Source organism: Labrus mixtus, chromosome 8, assembly GCF_963584025.1.
Source record: "Labrus mixtus chromosome 8, fLabMix1.1, whole genome shotgun sequence".
Lineage (NCBI taxonomy): Eukaryota > Metazoa > Chordata > Actinopteri > Labriformes > Labridae > Labrus > Labrus mixtus.
Window position 1 is genome coordinate 15,371,968 of NC_083619.1, and position 23,936 is coordinate 15,395,903.

At 38.9% G+C, this 23,936-nt stretch overlaps 2 protein-coding genes across 8 annotated transcripts; one reads left to right on the top strand and one right to left on the bottom strand.

The window, feature by feature from the left end:
• Positions 1 to 295: 295 nt before the first annotated feature.
• On the top strand, positions 296 to 3,505 carry zgc:110366 (uncharacterized protein LOC550476 homolog). Its single transcript, XM_061044630.1, has 7 exons — positions 296 to 443; positions 736 to 984; positions 1,096 to 1,197; positions 1,285 to 1,376; positions 1,899 to 2,081; positions 2,180 to 2,239; positions 2,918 to 3,505. The coding sequence occupies exons 1-7, from the start codon at positions 368 to 370 to the stop codon at positions 3,011 to 3,013; spliced, it is 858 nt and encodes a 285-aa protein (XP_060900613.1). The 5' UTR covers positions 296 to 367; the 3' UTR covers positions 3,014 to 3,505.
• A 3,650-nt stretch (positions 3,506 to 7,155) lies between these two features.
• rc3h1b (ring finger and CCCH-type domains 1b) lies at positions 7,156 to 23,847 on the bottom strand. 7 transcript variants are annotated; one of them, XM_061044617.1, is made up of 20 exons: positions 23,744 to 23,847; positions 22,103 to 22,522; positions 20,546 to 20,666; positions 18,699 to 18,938; positions 18,426 to 18,601; positions 17,975 to 18,175; positions 17,679 to 17,811; positions 17,340 to 17,458; positions 16,216 to 16,328; positions 15,871 to 16,116; positions 15,271 to 15,482; positions 14,731 to 15,140; positions 14,462 to 14,620; positions 14,169 to 14,330; positions 13,697 to 13,919; positions 13,423 to 13,513; positions 13,185 to 13,281; positions 12,204 to 12,416; positions 11,617 to 11,720; positions 7,156 to 11,486 (listed from the first exon to the last, which is right to left on the bottom strand). In XM_061044617.1, the coding sequence occupies exons 2-20, from the start codon at positions 22,331 to 22,333 to the stop codon at positions 11,330 to 11,332; spliced, it is 3,408 nt and encodes a 1,135-aa protein (XP_060900600.1). In that variant the 5' UTR covers positions 22,334 to 22,522; positions 23,744 to 23,847; the 3' UTR covers positions 7,156 to 11,329. The 7 variants fall into 7 exon arrangements, with proteins under 7 accessions (XP_060900600.1, XP_060900599.1, XP_060900597.1 ...); XM_061044616.1 differs by having other exon boundaries at positions 13,423 to 13,516; XM_061044614.1 differs by having other exon boundaries at positions 13,185 to 13,284; positions 13,423 to 13,516.
• Between the last annotated feature and the right edge of the window lie 89 nt (positions 23,848 to 23,936).

A 23,936-nucleotide genomic window follows, 5' to 3' on the forward strand; every position in this document is an offset into this window, starting at 1 on the left:
TTCGTACCTGTCAGTAACAGGCGCCATCTTGGTTGGGCTTCACAAACCGATTTCCCATAGGGTGCATCTCCGCCTATATCAGAAATGCTAACAATGTTGGTTGGAGAAAATCGAAAACGGTGAGAATCTCTGAAACAAATAGGACTGCTGAACTCGAGGTGCATACCGCTTGCAGAACATCTGAGGTGTGTATTAGCAACAGTAATTGCTTTGGGGGGGTCCGGGTAATTAACTAGAAGACACATGATCTGTATAACAGATCACATGACACATGATCTGTATAAATGAGTGGAACTAGAATTAAATAGTTACACTTCTTTCTTTTTTTTACATTCAGTGTAGGCCTTTGCCCACTGCTCTGGGGAACATGTCGTACGTCAAAGTCCTGAATTGTCCCACAATCCCACTTTCCAATGGTCTGCAGATTCCAATATTTGGATTGGGTAAGTCAACCAACATGCACACCCCAAACCCTCAAATACTAGTAGCTTGTAACCTTCCATGGTACTTTTATATGTTAATGAATTTGTGAATATGAAATTATTATAGACCTATGTATTTAATCATTGATATGATTAACTAGGTATTTGCCAATTGGCTTTGGTACTTTCTGAATTTCTACCATGCCTTCCCTCTAAAACAAACAAAGCATACACAATAACTGAAAAATAAAAAAATCTGAATTAAAAACGGACTGGTTTTTAATTCTCTATGCTATATTTGTCTCTATTCCAGGCACATCACATTACGGTGGATACTCTCATGATGCCATTGTGTATGCACTCACCGAGTGTGGCATTCGTCACATTGACACAGCAAAGCGTTACGGCTGTGAGGAGGAACTTGGTAAAGCTATAAGTGACAGTAGGATACCAAGAAGTGATCTGTGGCTGACCAATAAACTGTGGCCAGGGGACTATGGATACAAAGCTGCAAAGAAAGCCTGCCTCACCTCCTGCTCACAGATGGGGGTGCAATATTTTGGTACAGATTGTGATTTTTAAAGATAGGTTAAGAAGTTGTCTAGAAACTACGGGTTTCTTGGATTTATTTTGTAGTTTTTCCACTTCATCCTTAACTTCCCCTTCTTCTCAGATCTGTACCTGATGCACTGGCCAGAGTCATTGCAGCCTGGTTGCTCCAACAGGGAGATGAGAGCTGAGACCTGGAGAGCATTGGAGGAACTTTATAAAGAAGGTACAAACGTTGGGACGATCATGTCAAAATGCAGAAGAAAGTATCGTCTTTATAAGGCAATGAGTAACTTTCCATCTGTCACTAAAGGGGTGTGCCTTTCTATTGGAGTGAGCAACTTTCTTGTACACCATCTGGAGCAGTTAAAGGAAGACTGTAGTGTGGTGCCACATGTTAACCAGGTAGTTACTTTATAACTAGAATAAACATGTCTCTAAGGCTAAAACACCCAAAGAGGAATTCAGGCCACGACCAGTAACAGACAAGTTTGTGTTGGAAATGAAAAAAAAAGTTAATAAACTAAATATTCTTGTAGTGTTGGTGACTATTAAAAAGTATATTCCACTACTTTTCCTTGTAAGGTTATGAACTGACTGTATAGAATTTCTTTGGTGTGGGGTCAAAAGTGTAATGATCAGTTTTTGCTGGGGAAAAAAAAGAGTATTTTAAATTAAAATGTATTTGAAGATTCATTAAACATTTTCTCAGCCCAGATTGATTTTTATCATCATGCCTGTTTTTTATACAGTGCAGTTCATACAAAAACAGGAAAGTTATTTTCTAATTGAATGAGAAACATGTTTAACCGTCATTACCCTGGAAATTCTACTCCTTTCTGACATGCTTCATACCACAAATATTTTGATTGTTTATCTCTCACATACACTAACATGTTACATCTTTGAATTGTCTGCCCCAATCAGGTGGAGTATCATCCATTCCAGCAGCCCAATAAACTGATAGATTACTGTCGTCAAGAGGGAATAGTGTTTGAAGGCTACAGTCCTCTGGCTAAGGGTCAAGTTCTCAGTGACCCGACTGTTCTCCGCACAGCAGAAAAGTACAGACGCACACCTGCTCAGATCTGCATCCGCTGGAGTATTCAGGTTGTTGCATTGTTCTCATATGGCCTGCCAAACGGTGAACACACACCTCTATGTGTTTCATTATTTTCTTTTCAATAACAAGCTCCATTTTCCTTTAGAATGGAGTGGTCACAATACCAAAATCCACCAAAAGGAAGAGGATAGAAGAAAACAGTCAAGTGAGTTGGAAATAAGTTATACAGTATTTTGCACACTGACCTTTTTTAAATAGAGAAATGATTAGGTGAAGGTAATACAGAGATAAAGAAACATTTACAGCATACATTTAACAAATATCAGAAATAATGCAAAAGGTTAACCAAGTCAAAGAACAAATAAACACATTTGTCTTCACTAACTAAACTTAACTTTTAGAGACAGGATGCTGTAGTGTAGGCCTCAAATGAAATGAAGTGTGAAAGTAATGTTAGCTAGAAATGACAATAAAAGGTTTGTCACATCTGATTAGCGCACTTTGGATTCTTAATAATTTATGTCAATAAATGTGCCAATATAAGTCATGAAACTGAGCACATTTTGTAAATTTGCTGCCTGTCATAGAAACAGCCACAAAAGACAAACAACAAAGAATCATCACTGTCATTTCCACTGCAGTTATAATGTCATCTTCATGTGAATGTTAAATAATCCAGCTGATTATTAGGATACTTTTTAATACAGAGCTAAAATGTTTTTTATGATTACCAGTAATCCACTCTAGGTCTCTCTCAGGAGAGTAGTCAGTCAGACGTTTTTCACTTATATGTAATGTCACAGCCATGTTACTTGTGACCTCCCCCCCCCCTCCACCTTTCTGCTCTCTCATATTTCTCTTTCTCTTGTCACACATCCTGCAGGTGTTTGATTTCCGACTGGACGACTCGGACATGGCTGCTCTGGGAGGACTTCACGATGAGAGACACGTCACCTGGGATCCAACAAATGTGGAGTAACAGAATAACATCTAGATTTTAGAATACATTTGATTTAGATTGGACATGTTTGCTAATAATATAAATTAGATACTGAAACAACAAAACTCAGCATGTAACCAGAAATGCAAAATACAATGGTGGCAGAGTGATGTACACAAGAATATAGTTCTAAAAGAAAAGAGGATATATGTGAAAACACTAGAAGGCAGCTAATGCTAACAAGAAGACATGAATAATCAGCTGGAGGAGTCTGCCCGGTCTGTATGAGGAGGAACACATTCAGTAATTATAGCTGCCTGCAATAGATTTTTATTGTTCTGAAACATGACGAGAAAGAATCTGTAGTAAATGTTTGGCAGTGATTCTATGCCTGAAAGTATCATAAACAGCTCTTGTTGTTTCTTATTTGATAGAATCCGATGTCATTATTGTTATTTGCAGAGTGTATAATCATTTCATAATAAATTATGATTTGCATATTATTGTATATTAAATGGAGTGGTTATCATCGACCAGTGTTTATAATGTTCTGTGTTGCTCTGGTCATTTACGTGCGTCTCATTATTATTTTTTTAAAATAGTTTAATTAGTTCATACGTTTGTGTTTGTTTTGTGTTTCACATCAAGTTAAAAAAGAGTGCATGCTGGGATTTGAAGTTACCTCATCTATAAGGACACATACAAGGAGTGGCTTACTTAAGAAAAAAAATATATATATATTTTTTTTAATTCCAGAAAACTAATTATAACATTCTACAATAATACAAAAAACATTTTGCTGAATCTAACAAATGTTGCAGGTTGTGAGATTGGGTCAAGAACTCTTTCTTGTTTTCTGGATTCACTGATTCATAGCGTTACACAATTTACATGTTTCTATAGATTTGCTTTTTTTAGGCCAATTGGACAGTCTGAAACTCTGATGAAGCGGTCCAGACTATCAAGTTATCTTACAGTGTCACCTTAGCTTTCTAAGGAGTTTACCTTTTTTAGGTCTACATCCCTTTCAACCATTCCAATTCAGACATTTCCCAAGAACAACCATAAGGGTGAGCTAAACATGCTGCTTTAGAGAAAAAAACAACAACCTTGACAAGTCCAAACTGTGTTATCACTTCAAGTAGAACTTTCCAGATACTCCTGGTTTCACCCCCTTTAAGTATCACTAACCCCCTGTCCCATAAAGAGTCCATGAAGAACTATTGAGACAGGCTTTCATTTTTGCTGATACTGTCTCACTGGTACAAAGGCTGTTGAGAAATGTCATACAAAAAACCTAAATGGAGTAGAGAGAGTTCTTACGTTTGTTGTAAAGCTGCTTGCTTTAAATACATTATGGTAATGATCTTGCAACATTCAGTTAGATTCTTTGAAGCTGTTTAATAACTCGTATAAGATAACACATAGACCAATAAAAGATAACATATTGATGTAATGTGATAACTTTATTGATATAGCACATTATAAAAAGGGTTTACAAAGTGCTTTGACGTGAAAGCAAAAGTTTACATGATAGAGCAAAGCATAAGAACCAGACAGCAAAAACCAACAAGCATGGTTGTCGTTGTGTTCTTCTCTATAAAATAACAACAAAGTGCCTATCTATCTCTCCAAACCAATGATGATTTGAAGAACTCGAGCGAGACAAGAGAAAGATGAAGAATATGTACTTTTCTAAATAGAGCATTTGAAAGCCTCTGAGAGAGAAACCTGTTGAGATAAGGACTACACCAACAACAAATGGTATTGTTCGGTCAATTAAATAAACTTACAAATAAATGAATAAACATCTAAGACCCAGAAAGACTTGTTCAGTGGAATGACCCCAAGGAAATACATCAAAAAATGTCTTCACTTGGATTTGTGAAAATGTATTTTTTTTTGTATGCTTCTCATGCTGTGGAGTTCTTGGTTAAAATAAGCATATTACATGATGTGACATATTTATTTTTTATCTTTGATGAACTCTTCCTTTTGGAACAGGGCTATGTCGTTCCATTGGGGTAAGCAATTTTATGATTCACCACCTGGAAGAGTTAAAGCAGGACTGCACTGTGGTGCCACATGTCAATCAGGTAAGTATCTGATGCATGACCTTTGTATAAAAAGGCAAAATGATATATAGCCCTGGTCTGAAATTGGAGAGGTTATGATAGATGTATGTCACCATAACCAGAATAGACCAGCTGGAAATGTAATGATATTAAAATAAACTCATTATTTTATGCACCACCAGGTGGAGTACCATCCGTTCCAGGAGCCCAGAGAGCTCATGGAGTACTGTCGCCAGGAGGGGATTGCCTTTCAGGAGTAGTGCCCTCCAGCTAAGGGTCAAGCCTTAAGTGATCCCACTATTAATATGGACGCACACCGGCTCAGGTTAGTATCCGCTGGAGTATTCAGGTAAAATAAATTACATTGAAATAAACCTGAATTGAATTGGACTCAGCAAAACACAATCAAAAAATAAAATGTTTCCAGTTTAATGTTCAGGTGCTTTTGCAGTGCGCTAACTGTTACACTGTAGTAAATATTAGGTTTGAATATATTTTAGCAACATGTCGATGCAACCGCGTCTACAATTCTGAAACTAAAATTCCTCTATGTAAAATGTGCGTCACTTCAGTGTAGTTTTTCTTGTATTTCTTTTAGAAAGGAGCCATTACAATACCAAAGTCAACCAAAAGGGAGCGTGTGGTAGAGAACTGTCAGGTAAAGAAACACTACTCAAATTATTACATCACATACCTTTCAGATTTGTACTTACGAGCATGGAGGCCATGAAAATGTTGCATGATGGGAGACATGTGTCCTTCGATCCGACTAATGTGGAGTAACAAAAGTCATATTTGTTGCACAAGTAATTTAGCAGCAATTGTGTCATATTTAGACACAGAAATATAAATGTAATGTTTTCATTCATTTTGAAATAAAATAAGTGTTGATGCAAATGACCCGTGTGTTTTGTGTGGACATGCATCCATTAATTTTACAAGTAATTTTAGTTTTTTCTCCCTGTAATATTTGCATTTTTTTCTTTTTCCCAAAAGTTGAAAAAGCACAAACTTACCTCTGGTGTGAGCAACAGTAGAACATCATGTAATGATTTGTCCTCTCACACAGACTGGCCCACTGCTTTTTGTACTAGAATGCCAGAAAATCATCCAGAAATGACCAGAAAACAAGCCTTGTTATATTGACATAATGCTATAAATTCATCCATTATGAATGATATAAACAAACTTTGTTAACATGGGAAAACCAAGAGAAGTAGAGAATAAATCAAATGAACAGATATGTATCACAGGAAAACGGTGTACCGGTAAATAAAATGATGAATAAGGATGCATGTCCGCTAAAGGCTTCTATACAAAAGGTCTGGTGTTGGGATATATTTAACAATAAGTTCCTAATTATGACACAGTGGTAGAAGTATTCAAAATGATTTACCTAAACTTCTCACACTTGTTAACTGCCTTATCAATAACTCAACCAACAGTTAAGGAGCAGACCACAGAGTGACTGATTTATCATGACTGATACCTCAGGTTTGTGCAGCATAGCCAACACTTTCAGGTGAGCTGTCAGTGGAACAATCATACAATATAGAAGATGCAGGAATGTTGTGATACTGTTCTTTGTGGCAGTGATAGCAGACACTTCATGGAACTTAACTAAGCTGGAGTTTATCTCTCTTGCTGCATCTTCTCTGTTTCAGGGCATTTCATTCATGCCCAACCAGTGTTTCTTAAACACCTGCTGGTGAGGTTTGATTTTGAGCTCTCCTGTGTTTGTGTTCACATTCAAACATATCTGAACCTTTAATCACCAAATGCTTAAAAGAGAAAAGAGTGCAGCGGTTGCATATCAAATGACATTAGAGACCAAGTATGATCCTTTTGGCTTTCCATAAAAAGCTTAATTTTTAAATCAACTTCCATTATACAGCGCTTTCCCATCACATTACATCTTTTGTTCTTAAATAGATTGAGAGTCCCTTCAGCAGAGAGTACAAACTGTAGATGTATAAATATAGAAAAGCAGTTACAGCTTCTGATTGACTGCTGGGTGGCTAGAAGACAGGAAAAGAAAGAAGCAATGAACAAAACTGAGGTCACATTTTAAATGGGTGACTTTTAAAAATAAAAACGGCACAAACGTTCTGAGTTAGCAATATCATTTAATCTTTCCCCTCAGCTTAGGATCACTGTTTTACATAAGTTACACTTTGTTTTCTCAATTTCACAGGTTCATTTTTTTCTCTCTTCAAACTTCCAGTTTGACCTCCCTCTCGTATCAAACGAAAAAAAAAGCAGATTGTATTATACAAAAATGCAAACCAATTTTCACACAGTGAATTCTCTTACAAAGTCATAAAATGGCGTAATAATGGCTACATCCACATTGGAGGAAGATAATTCTAGACATTCCTTAATGGAGTATAATATACATATAAAAACCTCTTTTTTTCTTGCTGAAATCAAACCTGTACCTTAATTTAAGAGATATTTTACAAGGGCGTAATCATATAAAATAGCCATTTGCGATTTCCCCAGAAAGTCAAGGAATAAAATGTGAGCCTCAAACAGCAGTAACAGAGTTCAGTGGTCAATGGTGGGAGTGGAGGGGTTAAATGGTTATAGAAATGAGGGCTAGAGGCAGCAGTTCCACTCAGAAACAAAAACACGCAAGAGATTAAAATGAAAATCTTTGCTATTTACTGTACAGTAAATCCCCCCCTCAGTTACTGTATGTAAGCTCTGCTAAGCAATTTCAGCCCATTCAGACCTGCAGTGACCTTTCAGGTAGAACTAGCCTTGTGAAACTTTTGGTTGACTTGCACTCAGAGTTAAAAGAAACATTGAATTAACACAATTAAATGTTGCTCATTCATAGAATTTTAACAACAGAATTACGATTTTAGGGACAATTTTGTGAATAGCTGTCAGAAGAAAAAAAAAAAGTTGTGTGAATGTCACTTGAATACTTGTCTAGCTGTTGACCGCACATCAGGTCAGGTGATGCATTAAAGACTGTAAGACTTGCAGGTCAGTAAATTCACTCAACTATCGCAGAAATAAAGAAACAAAAAGAGAGAAAGATAAAACTACAAACGCAGCTAGCTCAACAACATATCCTTAACAAATAATACAAATATAAATTTAGCGTCGAATGGTCAGAGATTTGAATCATTGTGTTGTTGCTGTTTTATATGAAAAAGGAGGGAGAATCCACTAGGGGTCATTTGATCACTTCAGATCATGCCAATTCAGCGTTGTTTCTATTTTTGAGAGCTCATTCTCCTAAAGCAAGACAAGGAAGAGGAGCAGTAAAGAGGATTTAAGGCCAAGCTTTTATCAAAGACTTCCTGAATATCCTCTTGGGGGCATGGGTGAGAAACATCCCCCCAAACAATTTTCTAATAGCTGAACACTATCACCCAATACAGCACACTTTGAGGGGAAAAAAAAACAAACAAACAAACAAAAAAAAAACTTAGGGTACATTTCTACAATACAATCTAGCACACACAAAACGTCTCCATAAGTTTCCAAAGGTACAGAATTTTATCTTCTTCGGAAGCATCGTCTATAAAGAACATCTTTGTTTGAACACAAAAGATTAAGTGAACACACATCAATGCGCACAGAAGTCCTTCATCTGGGAAAGGATAAAGTCTGTGTTGGCAACCAGTGGACAGAAAACAAAAAAAAACATTGCTGATTCTAAGTAGAGATCATTTAATATAAATGCTGAGCGAGTAAAATAAGAGGTGGCACATTAATAGTGCTTTAGTATATTAATGTATGTATACATACTTATATGTATAAGTGAGCTGTGTACCTAGACAATAAATGTAGCGCGGAGCAGCCAAAGGCTTGAAGTGTGGTGGGAAAATTTGAAATAAAGAAAAAACCCAAAAAATTCCACTATTATGGCGCTGACAAATAGGAAGAGATGCCCTTTTTAACAAGCCAGACGAGGATGTCAGACACAACAAACATTTGTGTCTCCAATTATTTGACTCAGCTCTTATCAAGGATCTTTAAAACGGTTCGTTTTTCAGTACCCCGTATCTGACCAAAACAAAGGCTAAACATTCACTTAAAAAGCAGAGCGTCTCCACTATCCTTTAACCGTTCAAACGCAGGGACTCACTCACTCTGAGCAGAGCTGTAAAAGTGAAGCCAATCATGCTAATTGTTTACAAAAGGCAAAGAGCTCACTTTTGAGCGTCAGCAGTAAACAGTACATGACGGAGAAAGAGCAACAGTAATGGTAATGGTGGTGATGATGACAACTAGGTATGACAAGACTACAGTAACACTTTAAAAAATAGCCAGGGTTTCCATTTACTTTAGCGTTTGAAATCACCCTGCCTTTATTTTGGGACACGCATACGAGACAGGCCTTTCATACAGTAAAGATAGAAAAAGTATACATTTTTTGGTTTAGAACAGAAAATAATGACGTGGATACAAATCAGGCAATTACCAGATTAAATAACTGATCACTAATGTGATCTTGCTTTGGCAAGACAGCCCAGGACAACAAAAGAGAGAGAGAGAGATGTTGATGTTCAGCTTGAATGTTTAAGTGTTTTGCTGCTGCTTCTCAAGATTTTTTTCATCCAGGTTCTAATCATTTCCCAGGCTGATCAGTAAATGTAATGTGTGGCGTTTGAGTGAAAGCTGAAAAAACAACAAGGTCACGCATACCTGTCTTAATTCAAATATGCCGAAACAACCAGCTGATAAAAGGGACTGGCTTTTATTGGATGTTTTATGGTAAATATAATATTTGACTCAAACAAAGATGCTGGGGTTTATTGAAATCTGCTAGTTGTCGATAGCTTGTTTTATCTAGCCCTCAGTTACCAACACTTATATTATCCACAGCTGTAAACATGATTTCAAAAGCAATGTATGGCTAAAAACCCTACAACGGTAACCTTTCTAAGGTCACAGATGATACGTCGGCTTTTACTCGGTAGTCAACCATTTAATAACAGAGAGAACCATCAATCAACTCAACTCTATTAAGCCTTTACTAGGTAGGTCACTCCCCAGAATTGTAACAACTTAAAGCATGAAAAATTCAACAAAATTAAAAAAGATCACAAGGGAAGGCAACTTCATAGAAGTTAGGAAAACAAATGACAAGATAATCCCAATGGGGAGGCCTTTTGTGTGGCCAGATGAGAAGTTCTGAGGAGGGAAATCTTTCAGTTATGCTGATGTTAAAAAGTATATCGAGTTACCTTGCTCCTGAGGCGGAAAGAAGTACTCTCTCAGCCTGAACATGTACACTCAGTCTACAAAAAACTCACGTGCCTATTTGAGCTTTTCTAACACAATCAGGTGGGACTGAATGCAGCCCTAAAGAGCACAGGTGAAAGGCATTGCAACCAACCACATCAGGTCACACGACAACCAAGAGAAGCACCATAGTAAGTAGATTCCCTTATAGAAAACATGTGGAAAGCTCATTATCAAAAAGACTTTTTGCAATCTTTAAAACAGAATGCTTCAATTAAATATATAATATACTGATTTCAAGTATGAAACAGACATATGATGTGTTCATAAAATGCACTAATAAAATCAGACTTCTCGTGGCAGGTGAGAACGTGCATGTGGTGCAAAAGTGATTTCTAAAAGCTCTTGCATCTCAATTTCAGCTGAATACTTGTGTGGTATTTTGCTGCTTTTTCCCTCCTCAGACTATCTCAATCTGGGCGACCACTTTTTACAATCCTGGGGGTGATAACCAAGTGACAACACTTCTGATGTTTTCTGTAATACCTTCTTGGATCGTCAGATTGCAATAAAGAAGTTCCTCAGAGTGCATGAGATGTAATAGTGCTTCTTATGTGCTCCTCCGTGTTTAACCGTTCATTGATGTATACTGCTATAACAAAACCAGAAATATCTTCTATAGGGGAGGATCAATAACATACCTGGACATGTTTTTTGTTGAGGATATAATATGCCTGTTTTTTTTATAATGAAGTACAAAACCATTGTCAACATCACCACCATTTTCTCTTTCTGATATAACTATTGTGAGCCTTGTTAATCAATAATCCCAGTGCAAAAAAAAAAAAGAATTAACACACACGAGAAATGTTACCATATGCCCTGGTTTCCAGGCAAGGAAAGTTATTAAAAAAAGCTCATTCACAGAACAAAAAGAAAGAAAATTCATATCACGGCAGATACTGCTCATCTTCTAAATAGAATGGGTGTATGTGTGCCTGTGCATGCTTTTAAAATGAGCATCTTGTGTGTGTTTCTGTCTGTGTGTGTATGTGTGTGTCGAAGTGTGAACTGCCTAGGAGCAGGAATGGACAACGCCATTCTTCTGCATCTCTGAACCAGTGGCACCTGGATCAGAACACAGGCTCAACGCAGACGTCTTACTGGTCAGTGACAGCATGGACCCGCCCACTGCACTTTCTTGCAGACTGCTGGATCCGTTTGAAACCTCGCTGAATAAAGGAGAGAAAAAAAACACAGAATATTGGCATTTGATCAGGTTAATAATGAAACACATCAAATATATTATCATATTTACATTATACATTAACACATTTTTATGTCCAAGCATGTTATACCCACCCAAGAGCCAGGGAGATTTCTTCCAGCTGAGCTTTGTGCTCTGGTTGTCCATTTTCTGCAGGTTTCATCTTGTACTGCTGAACATCATGGGCTACTTGGTTTTCCTGAATTTGAGATGGACAAAAAAATCAAAAAAAAATCAGTGTCCCTTGAAGACTTGCCCTAGATCATTAAAGCCGTTTTTGTTTTATGCATATATGATCTCATGGCGGTATGGCACAAGAATCTCTATTGTTTGGGCGCTGGCGGCGCAGTGGTTATTGCGCACGCCCCATGTATGGAGGCTATAGACCTCAACGCGGGCAGCCCAGGTTCGAATCCAGCCTGTGGCTCCTTTCCCACGTCATTCCCTACTCTCTCTCCCTGAAAAATAAATATTAAAAAGAAAAAAATAATCTCTATTGTCTTCTATATTTTCCAGTGATGGTTTTGTAATTCACGACTTAAAATCCATTTGTTATAGCCTGGCTTTCCTTGAATGTCCCCTCCTCCAATCATAGCACCATAATGTCAATGCCCCATCCCTAACTTAGAATATTCACAAAATAACTGTTACATCCATTGCTTAACAGTTCACCACTCCTCACCAGAGCCATTTCTCGAGTCCTCTTGCCAATCTCTCTTTCCACTTGGTGGAGCTCCATGCTCAACTGTTCACTGGAGACAGATGTTGAACTTGCTCCCCCTGCTGGCCACTTAGGCTGTTGCTGAGCTGCTACTCCCTGGCTCTGGCCGGGCTGCACAGGCTGGCCTGCTAATCCACTGGCATCCCTCTGCAGCAGTAAAGGGTTATTGGCAGCCTGTGTGATAAGACAGAAGGTAAAGAGGATGCGTGTGCAATTCAGGAATGTCAGGCATTAATTAATACAGCATATAATGAAAAAAACTTTATTTTAAAAGTGAGAAGTCACAACTTTGAACTGATTTTATCATTTACATCATCAGGTACCATGTGCAATGACAGTAGGACTATAAATGCAAGTAGTTCCAGACCATCATAGTTCTAGGGCCAATTTGTTTCAAACAGACACTGTGGGGGCCAGACTTTAAAATATGCTTGCACATAGCTGTCAAGCCTGATGTGAAGAAGTTGGTGTAAGAGGGGAAATTCAATTTCTCCCATTGACCTAATACAGGTATTTCAGCCTTTTGATTTGATTTAGATGTTTATTGTTTAATCACAGGTCTGGACTTCTCCACGTTTTATTGGATATGTAGAGCGATATTTGATTTCTGATGTCATAAGGCCTGTAATCTTAGAAATAATCTCTATTAAATTTATAATGAAACGAAAGACGACCATTTACCATGCTGTTTCCTCTTTTCTTTTTTTGACTGATTAGTTTGTTTAAAAGATTAACAAAAACAAATGTTAAACAACATGCAAAAAAACAACTTATTCATAGCTATATGAATCTTAAAAAGATACCCTACATAACACAACATATTTTTTCCTCCTCACATTTTCTGAATTGAAATATATTCTGGGGACCAGATGGGAAGCTATGGGGGACCAGATGTGGCCCACGGGCCGCCAGTAGATGATCAGTGTTCTGGAGCTTACTCACCTCTATGCTTCTCATTTGAGTCTGTTGGTTGATCTGCTGGTTGACCTGCTGCAGCTCAATCTTTAACTGTTCTCTGTCTGTCGCTGCCATTGGTAGGCTTCTAGGATGAAATACAGCAAGAAATTAGTACAACTTGGATCATTATCATCTTTTTTTCTGATATTTCACTGAAAACCTTATTAGTATCGTCATCATATAAATACTATATAAGACAGGAATAAATTAAAGTAGGGCCCACCGCTCGCTAAAATGTCCCTGAGACGAGGAGGCAGCCTGGTGGGAGGGGTATGGAGCTCCAGCCCATCCTCCTTGGCTTCCATATGTGTATTCTGCTGTAGGTGAGGTGGTAAGAAAGTGGTGAGAAATACTGTCAATTAAAAGCTGAATGGTTAAACCCCAGTAATGTGAACAGAACATCTTGTACTTCCAGTATAAGGCAATAAAAGCCAAAATATACAAATGCACTTTCTTTTTTGACAGTCATTACTGTTGTTCTGCGCATGTTTTCTTACCTGACATGGCCATATGTTTAGAGTTTGAATTCTGAGGAGTGGAGGCCATAGCCTGCACAGGGCCTGCGGTCTGGTACCCCGTCTTTGAGGTGCGGGAAATGGCACCGAAGCGTGATACGGTGGGCTGGGGGCCAAAAGGGATAATAGGGTCATCATCCTTGACTTCTGTACCCCTGCGAGGCGCCTCAAGCGATGGTTCCCTCAGACCCTTCGCCTCCACATTCTGGCAAACAGGAGGAGAAAGAATGGACTTGTGGAGTGCTTTTCTAGTCTTCTAAGAACTCAATGTGCTTTAACACTACATGTACTTTCATACATTTACACACTGATTACGGAGGCTGCTACGTGAAGTGCCTGATAACTTTATGTAGAAGTACTCCATTCACATGCATTCACACACAGCTGACAAAGTAGTGATATTTTCCCTCTAAAATGGGGATGTTTATTAACGCAAGTATCCATTAGGACTCACCATCATCTCCATGGAACCCGGAACCATAACGTCTTTGGGTTTTGGGTCCTTAGTGCCAATGTAGGAGCCAATGGTTTCACAAGACCAGGGAGAGTACTGCCCTGCATAGTCAGGCTCCCTGCACTTCATTGTCATCATTGTTTTAGAGCTCTCCTCGCCATACTGTATACAGAACATAGAAAATACAAAAAGGAAGTTTTAATGTAAGCTCATACTAACATGTTCGGATAGAGTGTAATGCAATTGTATGATTTGTAAAAGTTGAAGAAAATTTAAATTCTCATAGAGCTTACATCTGGAGGGTAGTCACTAGGAAAGGGATGAGGAAGAGTGGGAGAGGCAGCAAATGGCGGAGGGGAGATGACCTTTCTTTCCTCAAGCTGGGATATCAGCTCCTGCCGACGTCTGTGCAGGTAGTCCAGGCTCGGCTGTGAACCACTATACGATGGCCCCTGAGACACACAGAGAAATGTTTCCTCTTGACTGCTAGAATGTATTTTGAAACTTAGAAGGCCACACAAAGCATGAGGGGCAAAGTGAGGAACAGGTCAAACAGACTCACCCTGACGTAAGCCCTCATGGGAGGATGCTGAGCTCCTGGTGGATAGTAACCTTCTGGGTGGTATCTATCCCGGCCACTAGGCTCCTGGTGGTAAAGCGAGTTGGCCTGCCCAGCTGACTGTGGTGGAACATCCAGAGGAGCAGGACTCATTCTGACCAGACTATCCCTCTGAGATGGGTAAGGCTGTGGGGGAGGTGGTGGGCCTGCATATGCCCCGTGGCGACCTCGGTCATGGTGAGGAGGGTGAGGGTAGGAGAAGGGTGGACCAGAGTGAGGGGCCTGGTACGGGCGCTCTGGATGACCGTAGCCAGGATAAGGGTCTTGGTAAGGGGGTCCTGACTCACTCGGGGGAGGAGGGTTACGATTGTAATCCCGAGAGACATACTGGGGTGGCTGTTGGTAGGGGTACCCTGGGAAATAATTATAGAAAAATATAATTAATGACACATCCCTAAACCATTAATATGTGGAAATTAATCACTCACTTTTCATCAGTCACACACAAATCAAACAGTGCATTATAAGTGTATTGACCCCTACCTGTGGCATACTGTGCAGGCTCATACTGAGAAGCAGAGGGTGGAGGACGAGGGTCATAGCACATCTCTTGGAGCTGTTGTTGGGGGTACACAGGAAGACCTCTAGGTACTACAGGCATGTGCTTTACCCCAGAGAGGTGGTCTGCTTGCATCCTTTGATGGGCCATGGCATGAGGTGGCAGAGGCATGCCGGTTTTGGTAACAGCGTCCATGCTAAAGGGTGAAAATGCTAGATTAAACATAGCAGAACTAATCTTATTTCTTAGTCTTGCACTTAAAGCTGAAGACTACACCTGGTGGTGCTGATGGTGTTAGCAAGACAGCTTTAGATACAAGTGAAATAAATATTCTTTCCCTTAAACTTTTTATTGGAATATTATTCTTTTAGTTCAAAATGGTAAATGGACTTGAGCTTGTATAGTGCTAATGACATGTTAATTTCAGGATCTACCTATCGTTTCTCTATTAAAAGGGTCAGAATTAAACTAGAAAAAAGAACACAATGCAATGAGCTGGTTTCCATCACAGTATAATTACATACACCTAGGATGCCTTTTTCTTACTGCCACTTAATTTGATGAACACAGAATGCTATACTCACGGGTCAGGTGGGGACCCTGGGGCACTGGGACTGCCTCCATCCATCTTCATGGGTTTACGCAGTAGCTCATATGGGACTGAGTCGGTGCCACGGGGAATGAGCTGGGGCAAAGAGTTTACACCACTGCCGTTGGTGAGTGGTGAAGGCTTCCGGGTCACTGCTACATCAAGAGGAAGGCCATCATCTGGCATGAGCCCTCCTGAGCCAGGAAGGCGAGCTGCCAGACGTTTGTTCATTTTACGATACCTTAAGTACATACAACATGATACAAAATGTGTCAGAGATGAAGGGCACTTTAAAACTGCGTTTTGAATAGAATAGACATGCTATATATGTCAGACTCACTTCTCCAGTTCTTCCTGAGAGTGAGCAAAGGTGCAGCTGGCCCCCCGAGGACAGCCGCCCTTCTGCTTCATGTCGCGACACATGTAAGTCTTGTACTTGCTGTGCTGTGGAGGCTGAAGGAAGGTACAAAATATTTTAATGGAAAACATATGGCCTCTTGTGGTCATATGGTAAAACCCTGTTTAAAAATGTGGCTCTACAAAACAACAAACAGAGTTGAACTTTCAATATTAGTGATATTAAACACGACAGTTAGTTAGGAAAAGATGAGTTATAAATTGAAAGAAAACAACAAATTGTTTTATTGAGGTGAAAGTGCAACACAAACCTTAAGAACCCCTTCAATTGTAAATTAACATTCTTCTGTAGAAAAGAAAAAACATTCTTCTAGTGGTGTAAAGATATACCAATCTGAATCAGCAACCGATTTTACCAGTTTTTCCTAATCCGAATCCTGGTTTAAAAGTTATGAACAGAGGTTTACTTTCCTATCCTGCATGCTATGTTTAGCATCTTTAATCTGGCGACACTGAGTTTGGCCTTTTAACTCTTACGAGAGTAACGTGAGCTTAGGGGGCTCGCCAGTTAGCACAAGTTAGCTTACAAGGAGAAAACAACAACGTCCAACATTGCCACAGCAATTTACAACTCTCCACACTCAAATGAAATAATTTGGACTTAATATGAATAAGCCCAAGCAGACCCGAATATCAAAACTAAGGTGATAAACCTGGGCATGGGTTTGTAACTAGGACTTCAAATAATATCCACAATGTCAGAATAGTTGTTTGCACATTAGGCATATTCACTTGTCTCTTGGAAAATGTATAAACACAAGGTTGTTATTTTGAAATGACACACTGGCTATAATTAAAAAAGTAATGGCTAAAAAAACTACTTTTGATTCAATTATCAATTTGTATCTGATCAGATTCCACATATTTTACTGAATCTGATTGTAGCTCTGGATAATTGAATCAGATAAGGAGAGATTCACAGCCCTACTTTCTTCTAAGACAAATTACATGATATTACTTGACGCTGTAATAATTAAGCAACAAACAAGGGGTGGGGGGGAAAAATCAGCTGCAAATCTCTGTTTGTGATTGAACGGATAGACTGACCTGTTGAGGGTCAGCTCCTTTCTTGCTGTGGTTCTGGATGAAGTCCACCAGGCCATGCACCACTGTTTTCACTGCTACCAATCCCTTCTCAAGCTGCTCCCAAGTTGGAGGGGGGGCATCTTTGGAAACAAATAGAGATATGAGAATACAGGCTTTATCACAATGTTTTGATTGATGGAGCTTCTAAGTCTAAAGGGTTGGGTATGTGTGGGTTGGGCCTAAGCGCCTAATGAATGAGACATTTTTTTAATAAAATGTTCACACAGGCCCAAGCAACATATAGCCCAATAGCTAGGCTATTGGGCTCCCAAAACAAATATTCCTGAGGTTGTTCCCTACCAGGACTGGGATCAATGTTGGCCAGTAGCTCCAGGTGGGGTCGCAGCCTGTTGAGGTTGGCTGGGTCTCCAGTCCTCTGCAGCGCAATCGTCAGTTCTTGAACACTCTGAGCAAAAGAAGCCGGGGTCTGCAGCTATATTGAAAGTAGAAGAACATAGGGTAGGGCATAAATGCTTAAGTTGGTTTATACAAGAAAGGATCCCCATGCAGAACATGCTTACATGTCAGAGAACTTTCACAATATAAATATATGATGTAAAAAATATGCACATAAAATTAAAAAAAACCTTACACACCTTATCAATGATAGACTGCATGTGTGACTTGTGAGATTGATCTCCATATAACAGAGATGACCACTGGTCAGGAGCAATACGCAGACCACCCTCCATGGCTATCTGAACTATCTGAGAGTCATGTTCGCGCCGCAATGCCTCATAAGTACGGAACTCCTCTTTCAACTGCATCAGGGATGAATCTTCATCACGTTTGGTTACCTACGAAGGCATAGAATAGAAGGTAAGTCGCACCTTTTGCAGATACATTTTTGATGACTTCTTGATGACTGACAGGTAATGTAATATTTCTACTTAGCTAAATAAACTTAAAACAAAGCAGCTTAGGGTGAAACTGAGGTAAGTGTGTTCTTGAACTGAGCATTGGACAGCAGCACCACATTTAGTACACTATTTGTAAGAATCTTAAAATTTTGGAGGAATGTTTTCTGGTTCTCAGTAAGGGACATACCTTAAAGCAGGAGGCCCTGTAAAGGAGCTGCACCACGTGGCCTATACTGGTCTTAGAGGCCTGTGGAAATCGTGGCTCCAGCCTCTGGACTACAAAGAGAACCAACACCTTCCTGGACAGAGCAGAGCCGTCCTCCAAAGCAAGAAGGACCAACTTTAGAGCTTCCTCCTGCATGGCTGGGGAAAAAAGTAAAATACAAATATAAACATAAACAACTGAGTGTCAAGAAGTGTTGTTTCTGTCTCACTTTGCAGATGAAGGAAAAGAACCTACCAGGTCCTAGAAACTGACATCCACGTGCTCGCACAGCAGCCCACAGATTGGAGGAGAGCTGCTGTGGATTCTGATGCTGCAAAATGAGCTCAGTCACAGTTCTCTCACCCAGAGAGCGGGCAGCTCTCATGGCTCTCACACGGCCCTCCTCCTCCACCAGCTGGCAGTGGACAAGAGTTACCAGTTTCCTCTGCATGGGTCGACTAAGAATGCTCTGGGCCGTGCTGCTTAGACCCACACCTGGGGAGAGAAAACACAGAACTGGTTAAAAAAAATAATGTATAAACTAAGCTGCAAAATCAAAATCAAAAACCCATCTAAAACTAAAACAGTCTAATGTAGAGGTTTGGGTTTATAATATTCTGAGAGCTGCCAATTCAACTTTATAATTTTCGATGGGGAAAAAGGATATAAATGAAGAAAGGACAGTTCTCACATCAAGCCTGTTGTATATACTTTTTAAAGTGTCCTGTTTAAGATTAAATTCAATACAATATAAAAGTTAATTTGTTAGTTTACACAATTGAAACAGAAGGGGATGCTCCAACAGGAAATGTGGAGCCTCTAAGCCTGTATTTCATGTAGTCTTGCATATTTTTATGCAACAATTACTCATGAAATTGTCTTTATATAAAAAGAAACATATAATAAAAGACTGGCTAGTTCTCCCTTTATGAATACCATATTTCACATTGTATCCGATTCAAAGTCCCATCAGTCACCTGGTGGTCTGACAATGTCCTTAAAGGACTGTTTACTTCTCTTTAGAATACCAATCTTACAGAATCATGAACAATACAGAATGTAATATAGGGGATTCCGTTTCTATATTTGTATTGCAGTTAGGAACATTTTTATGAGTTGGCCCCCTACATATGCCTTTTCAAAACCAACACTTAGGCCTGGAAAACAGTTTATAAAAAGACAAGCTGTTCCCATGACTTGTTGATTAAATCCTGAATGTTTGATTATGAACATTTACCAGTCTGTCTGTCTCTGTGCTGAAGTAACTGAGGGGTTCTTTGGAGTGGTGTATAAACAGTGTTGTACACATTTTGTTTTGAAAGTAATGCTATAAATAATATATGCAATGACTCACCGTCCAATGTGGCTAAACCATGTGACTATAAAAACATTTTAAAGGCCATTAACAAGAAGTAGACATGAGGAATGTCTCTGCACTATATTAACAGAAAAAGTTAGTTCTGCTTTTTTTTTTTTTTTTTAAATGATGGATACACCAGGTCCATCTGGCAAAACTCCAAATAAAAATTGGCTGATTTAAGCATTAACCCAGAAATAACTTCAAAGCCTTAAAAACGTTCTTTTAAAGCATGGTATTGGTTGTAGCAAAGTATTTTATGATAGTACTTATTACACAGTTACTTCAACTGATGACGATCCAAAATGTTAATGATCAGACGTTTCCTCAATATGTAATTCTGATGCCTTTAACTGGGCATCATTTTTATCCGTGTACAAAAGTGTAAATCTAACCCTCTTTGTGTTACATTTACATTACATGAAAACTTTCCCAATGGAAATTTTCAAAGGGCTCCAAGTTCATGAGCTGTAATGGATGCTTGTGTTTTTTTGTTTTTTATGGTGGCACCTCTGGAAATAACTATTAAACTTAACTCATATAGCATTTTTGAAAGGGGAAGAATGAAATAACTGTCAATCAGCAACAATATTCTCACATTTTGTGCCACAGAATTCCAAAAATATTGTGTACTAGACTTCACATGTTGACAATAACCTCAAGTTTAATTATCCTGGCAGTTTGTGAGAAAGGTAGAAAAAGGAAAAAAAAACATGACAAGGCTGTGTGTGTGTGTTTAAAGTACCTCTGGTGTTGCTGAGAGGTTTGAGGTAGAGAGCCAGCTCCTCCACACACTGTCTGGCCTCCTCATAATGCTGCGAGTCTTCTGGACTGGTAATCAAGGCAACTGGCTGAGCCTTAGGAACCTACAGCAGAACACAGAGAAGGAAATCATTAGGTAACATCATAGCAAAGCTGGAGCCATTTTTGGTTATCTCAATAATGATCTAATGAGTGTGAAGTAGAGAACTTTCACAGCCATAATTTTGTCCCCTTTTTAAATGTATTGACTAGCTGAGTGTTCTGTTTATTATCAAGATACTTCTCAATGTGTTTAAACTTAGTTAAGTTAATGAATTGCCTATCATTGCTCACATAACACTTAAAACACACTGTAGAGACCACAGAGACACATCTCTCATCAAGTCATTTCAAGTCATTTCACACTTGTAAAAAAAACTCCTGAAGTTCTTCACTCTAACTATATCCAGAGTTTCTCCTGCCAGCCCCAATGAGTATATTTTCCACAGAAAGTCAGAGCAAGCTGATGCGAGAACGCGGCAGGATATAATCAGGAGAACTCCCCTCATGCGAGTAGGAGAGGGTGGTGACTTTTATTCCCTGTGATTCCCTGCAAAAACATAGTGTATGCAAGCAACTATTACAATCTCTGTGCACGTAATGTAACTTCTGTCGCCAACATGTTCTTCTTGTGTATATGTGGAAAATCAAATTGAACAATCTGAAATTTTTCCATTACTGCCTTTCCGAAAATGGCTCATGTTAGTATTTCATGCTCAGGTTAAACTTCATCACACGTCATTGCTGACACACTTTCAAACCCCATTAACAGCTAATTGAAAAAATACAGTATAAGCAATCAAACAATAAAAACTATTCTGCCATGTTACATTTTGGCCTTTTGCTTTGAGACAGCCCTGCAGCTTTTAAGCTTCTCATTATAAATGTTACTTTTGTTAACTTCCATGGTTAAAAAAAAAAAACATTTCAGTTTCAATTGTTGCATTTTATTTGACTGGAATTTGTAGGCTTCTAGCCTACATGAGCACAGTATGTTAGGCACTCACCTAAGAGACAAGACATACCAGTGATGAGTACATCAGTCACCCATAAGGCTCTAAGTCGATATACTGACGTTATCCTTCATTGTACAGTTTATGGATGGAAACTTGGCCAACAAAGACAAAACACCATTAGAGGTGCTCCACCCTGTTGGTCAAACATTGCCTCAGAGAAACACAACTGATTGTGCCAGCACTCCATACACCAAATGAATTAAAGTAATTGCTCGATGATTGGAGTGTGACTCATGCAGGAATCTTTAAGCTATGTTCATCATGTAGCAGCCCATGCACAACACTTTAAAAAAGTCTTAAAACAGTATTTACAGAGATTTTGTTTTTACTGTCAACATAAAAATAAAATGTTCTTAAAACGGTCTACTACCAAAGAAATCCAAGAGTATTTTATCTTTAATCACAAGCCAGAATAAGAAAAATTAAACATGGAAGCTGTGCCATAAACTGCCAAACAAATATACGAACACAGACACAAGCCTTACCTGGCCTCCCACTAGCTGCAACAGAGCCGTGTTGACAGGTAGCTGCTCGATGTCTGTGCTGATGGCTGTCTGGTCAAAGGGACAGGCCTTTCGGTGTAACTTGTTCAGGCACATCTTGCAGACAGTATGTCCACAGCCCAAGCTGATGGGCCGGCGAACAGTCTCTTCAAATGTCTGTGTGCAGATTGGGCACAGCAGGAACTCCGTCCATTGTGGTGCTTGCACTGGCATGGTTATATGTTGATGGGACAAGTGTGTGTAAATGTGTGTAAGATTTAACACAGAAAAAAAAATCTAATAATAATAATATTAATATATATATGGAAGATTCCACTGGAATCAAGAATTTTTCTTCCGAACTCAATCGTTCTTAAATTTTCTCACACATTGTGGATTTTGGATCACATCGCGTGATGAATACTGTAAAAGAGAGAGAAAGACAAAGACAAGTATGTTTAAAAAAAAAAACATCAAGTAATGTGAGCAATTAAGTATAGAGCTGAAATATTACCATTTAATACTTTTTATATCATATTCAATAATGTGATAATTTACAGATCAAGTGTGTATGAGTGCATCTCCTTAGAGAAATATCTGAAAGGCATCTGGATGTAAAAGTAGGTTTATCGTATAGTACGATGTTAACACTAATATCGAGAACAGTGCGTTGTTCAGTAATGACATAAAACTACATTTAAAAAAAGGGGGGATCAATTTACATACTTTAAATAAAAAGTGAAAACAAACGTCGGAGAAGGATCAAAACAACTGATGTGTGGCCTATTTACAAGAGCTTGTTTCCCCACTACGATCACGGACAAAGGGTCCTGAAGAGGCTAACAACGAAGTCCATCTAGCTTCTTTTAAGACTAACCTTTGCTTTAATAGTTCTTCCAATAGTTTGCTGCAAACATGATCGTTATTATTATAATTCACAATGTTATTTCTAACGTGGCTTTTGTTGACTGGAATTACACGATCACGAATGTTTTTTGATCTTTTAATCAAAGTGATAGTTTTTGTAGCTGCCGTAAACGTTAGCATACTTTTAGCAAGCTAAGCTATGGGTGGCTAGCTCTCGCTGTGTTTGCTTTAGCGAGTGAGCGTCGTCTTGATTAAAAAAAAAAATATTATAAATGATCTTTAACTTGTTTAAGAGTTGGTTATAATACAGTCGTAGACCTGAATAAAAGATGTTCGTGTGAATATGTTACACTGACAATCACGCTGAGTTCTATGTCGGTAAAGGAAACGAGAAGCACAGTGACACACTGGAAAGTGGAGCCATTTGACTCTCAACACCGACATTATGTAACTCTACCCAGCAACCACACTGCACTCATAATACTTATACTTTAACCGACGAATGCATTTTTGTTGCACATAATTCACTTAGTAGGACTATATTTTGATCACATTGTGATAATCGGCGGAGACAAATACTCTTCTCGTCATACTGAGCACAGAAGGCTAACAACCCGTACTCCCCCCCTCCAGTTAGCCAGTATGCTAGCTCTCTTTAGTGTTAGCAACAACTAAACCACAGCTATGCGTCATTAACATCATTTAAACACAACGTAAAACACCTAAGAATTTATTATCAGGACAATAATATGATTTTTTTTTATCGATGCTACTCACTCATTCCAAAAGACTTGGAAGATTTTCATCTTTCTTTAGGAAATTGTTGCGATATTTTCTTGCCATGTCGACTGTGCAGCTTAGCTGCTGCCGAGGTTTTGGGGAGGCGTCGACTCGACAACAGCGTCACTTAGCCGGTTACAGCTAGCTGGGGATGTGCGCGCGCGCGCGCGTGTGTGTGTGTGGGTCTTGT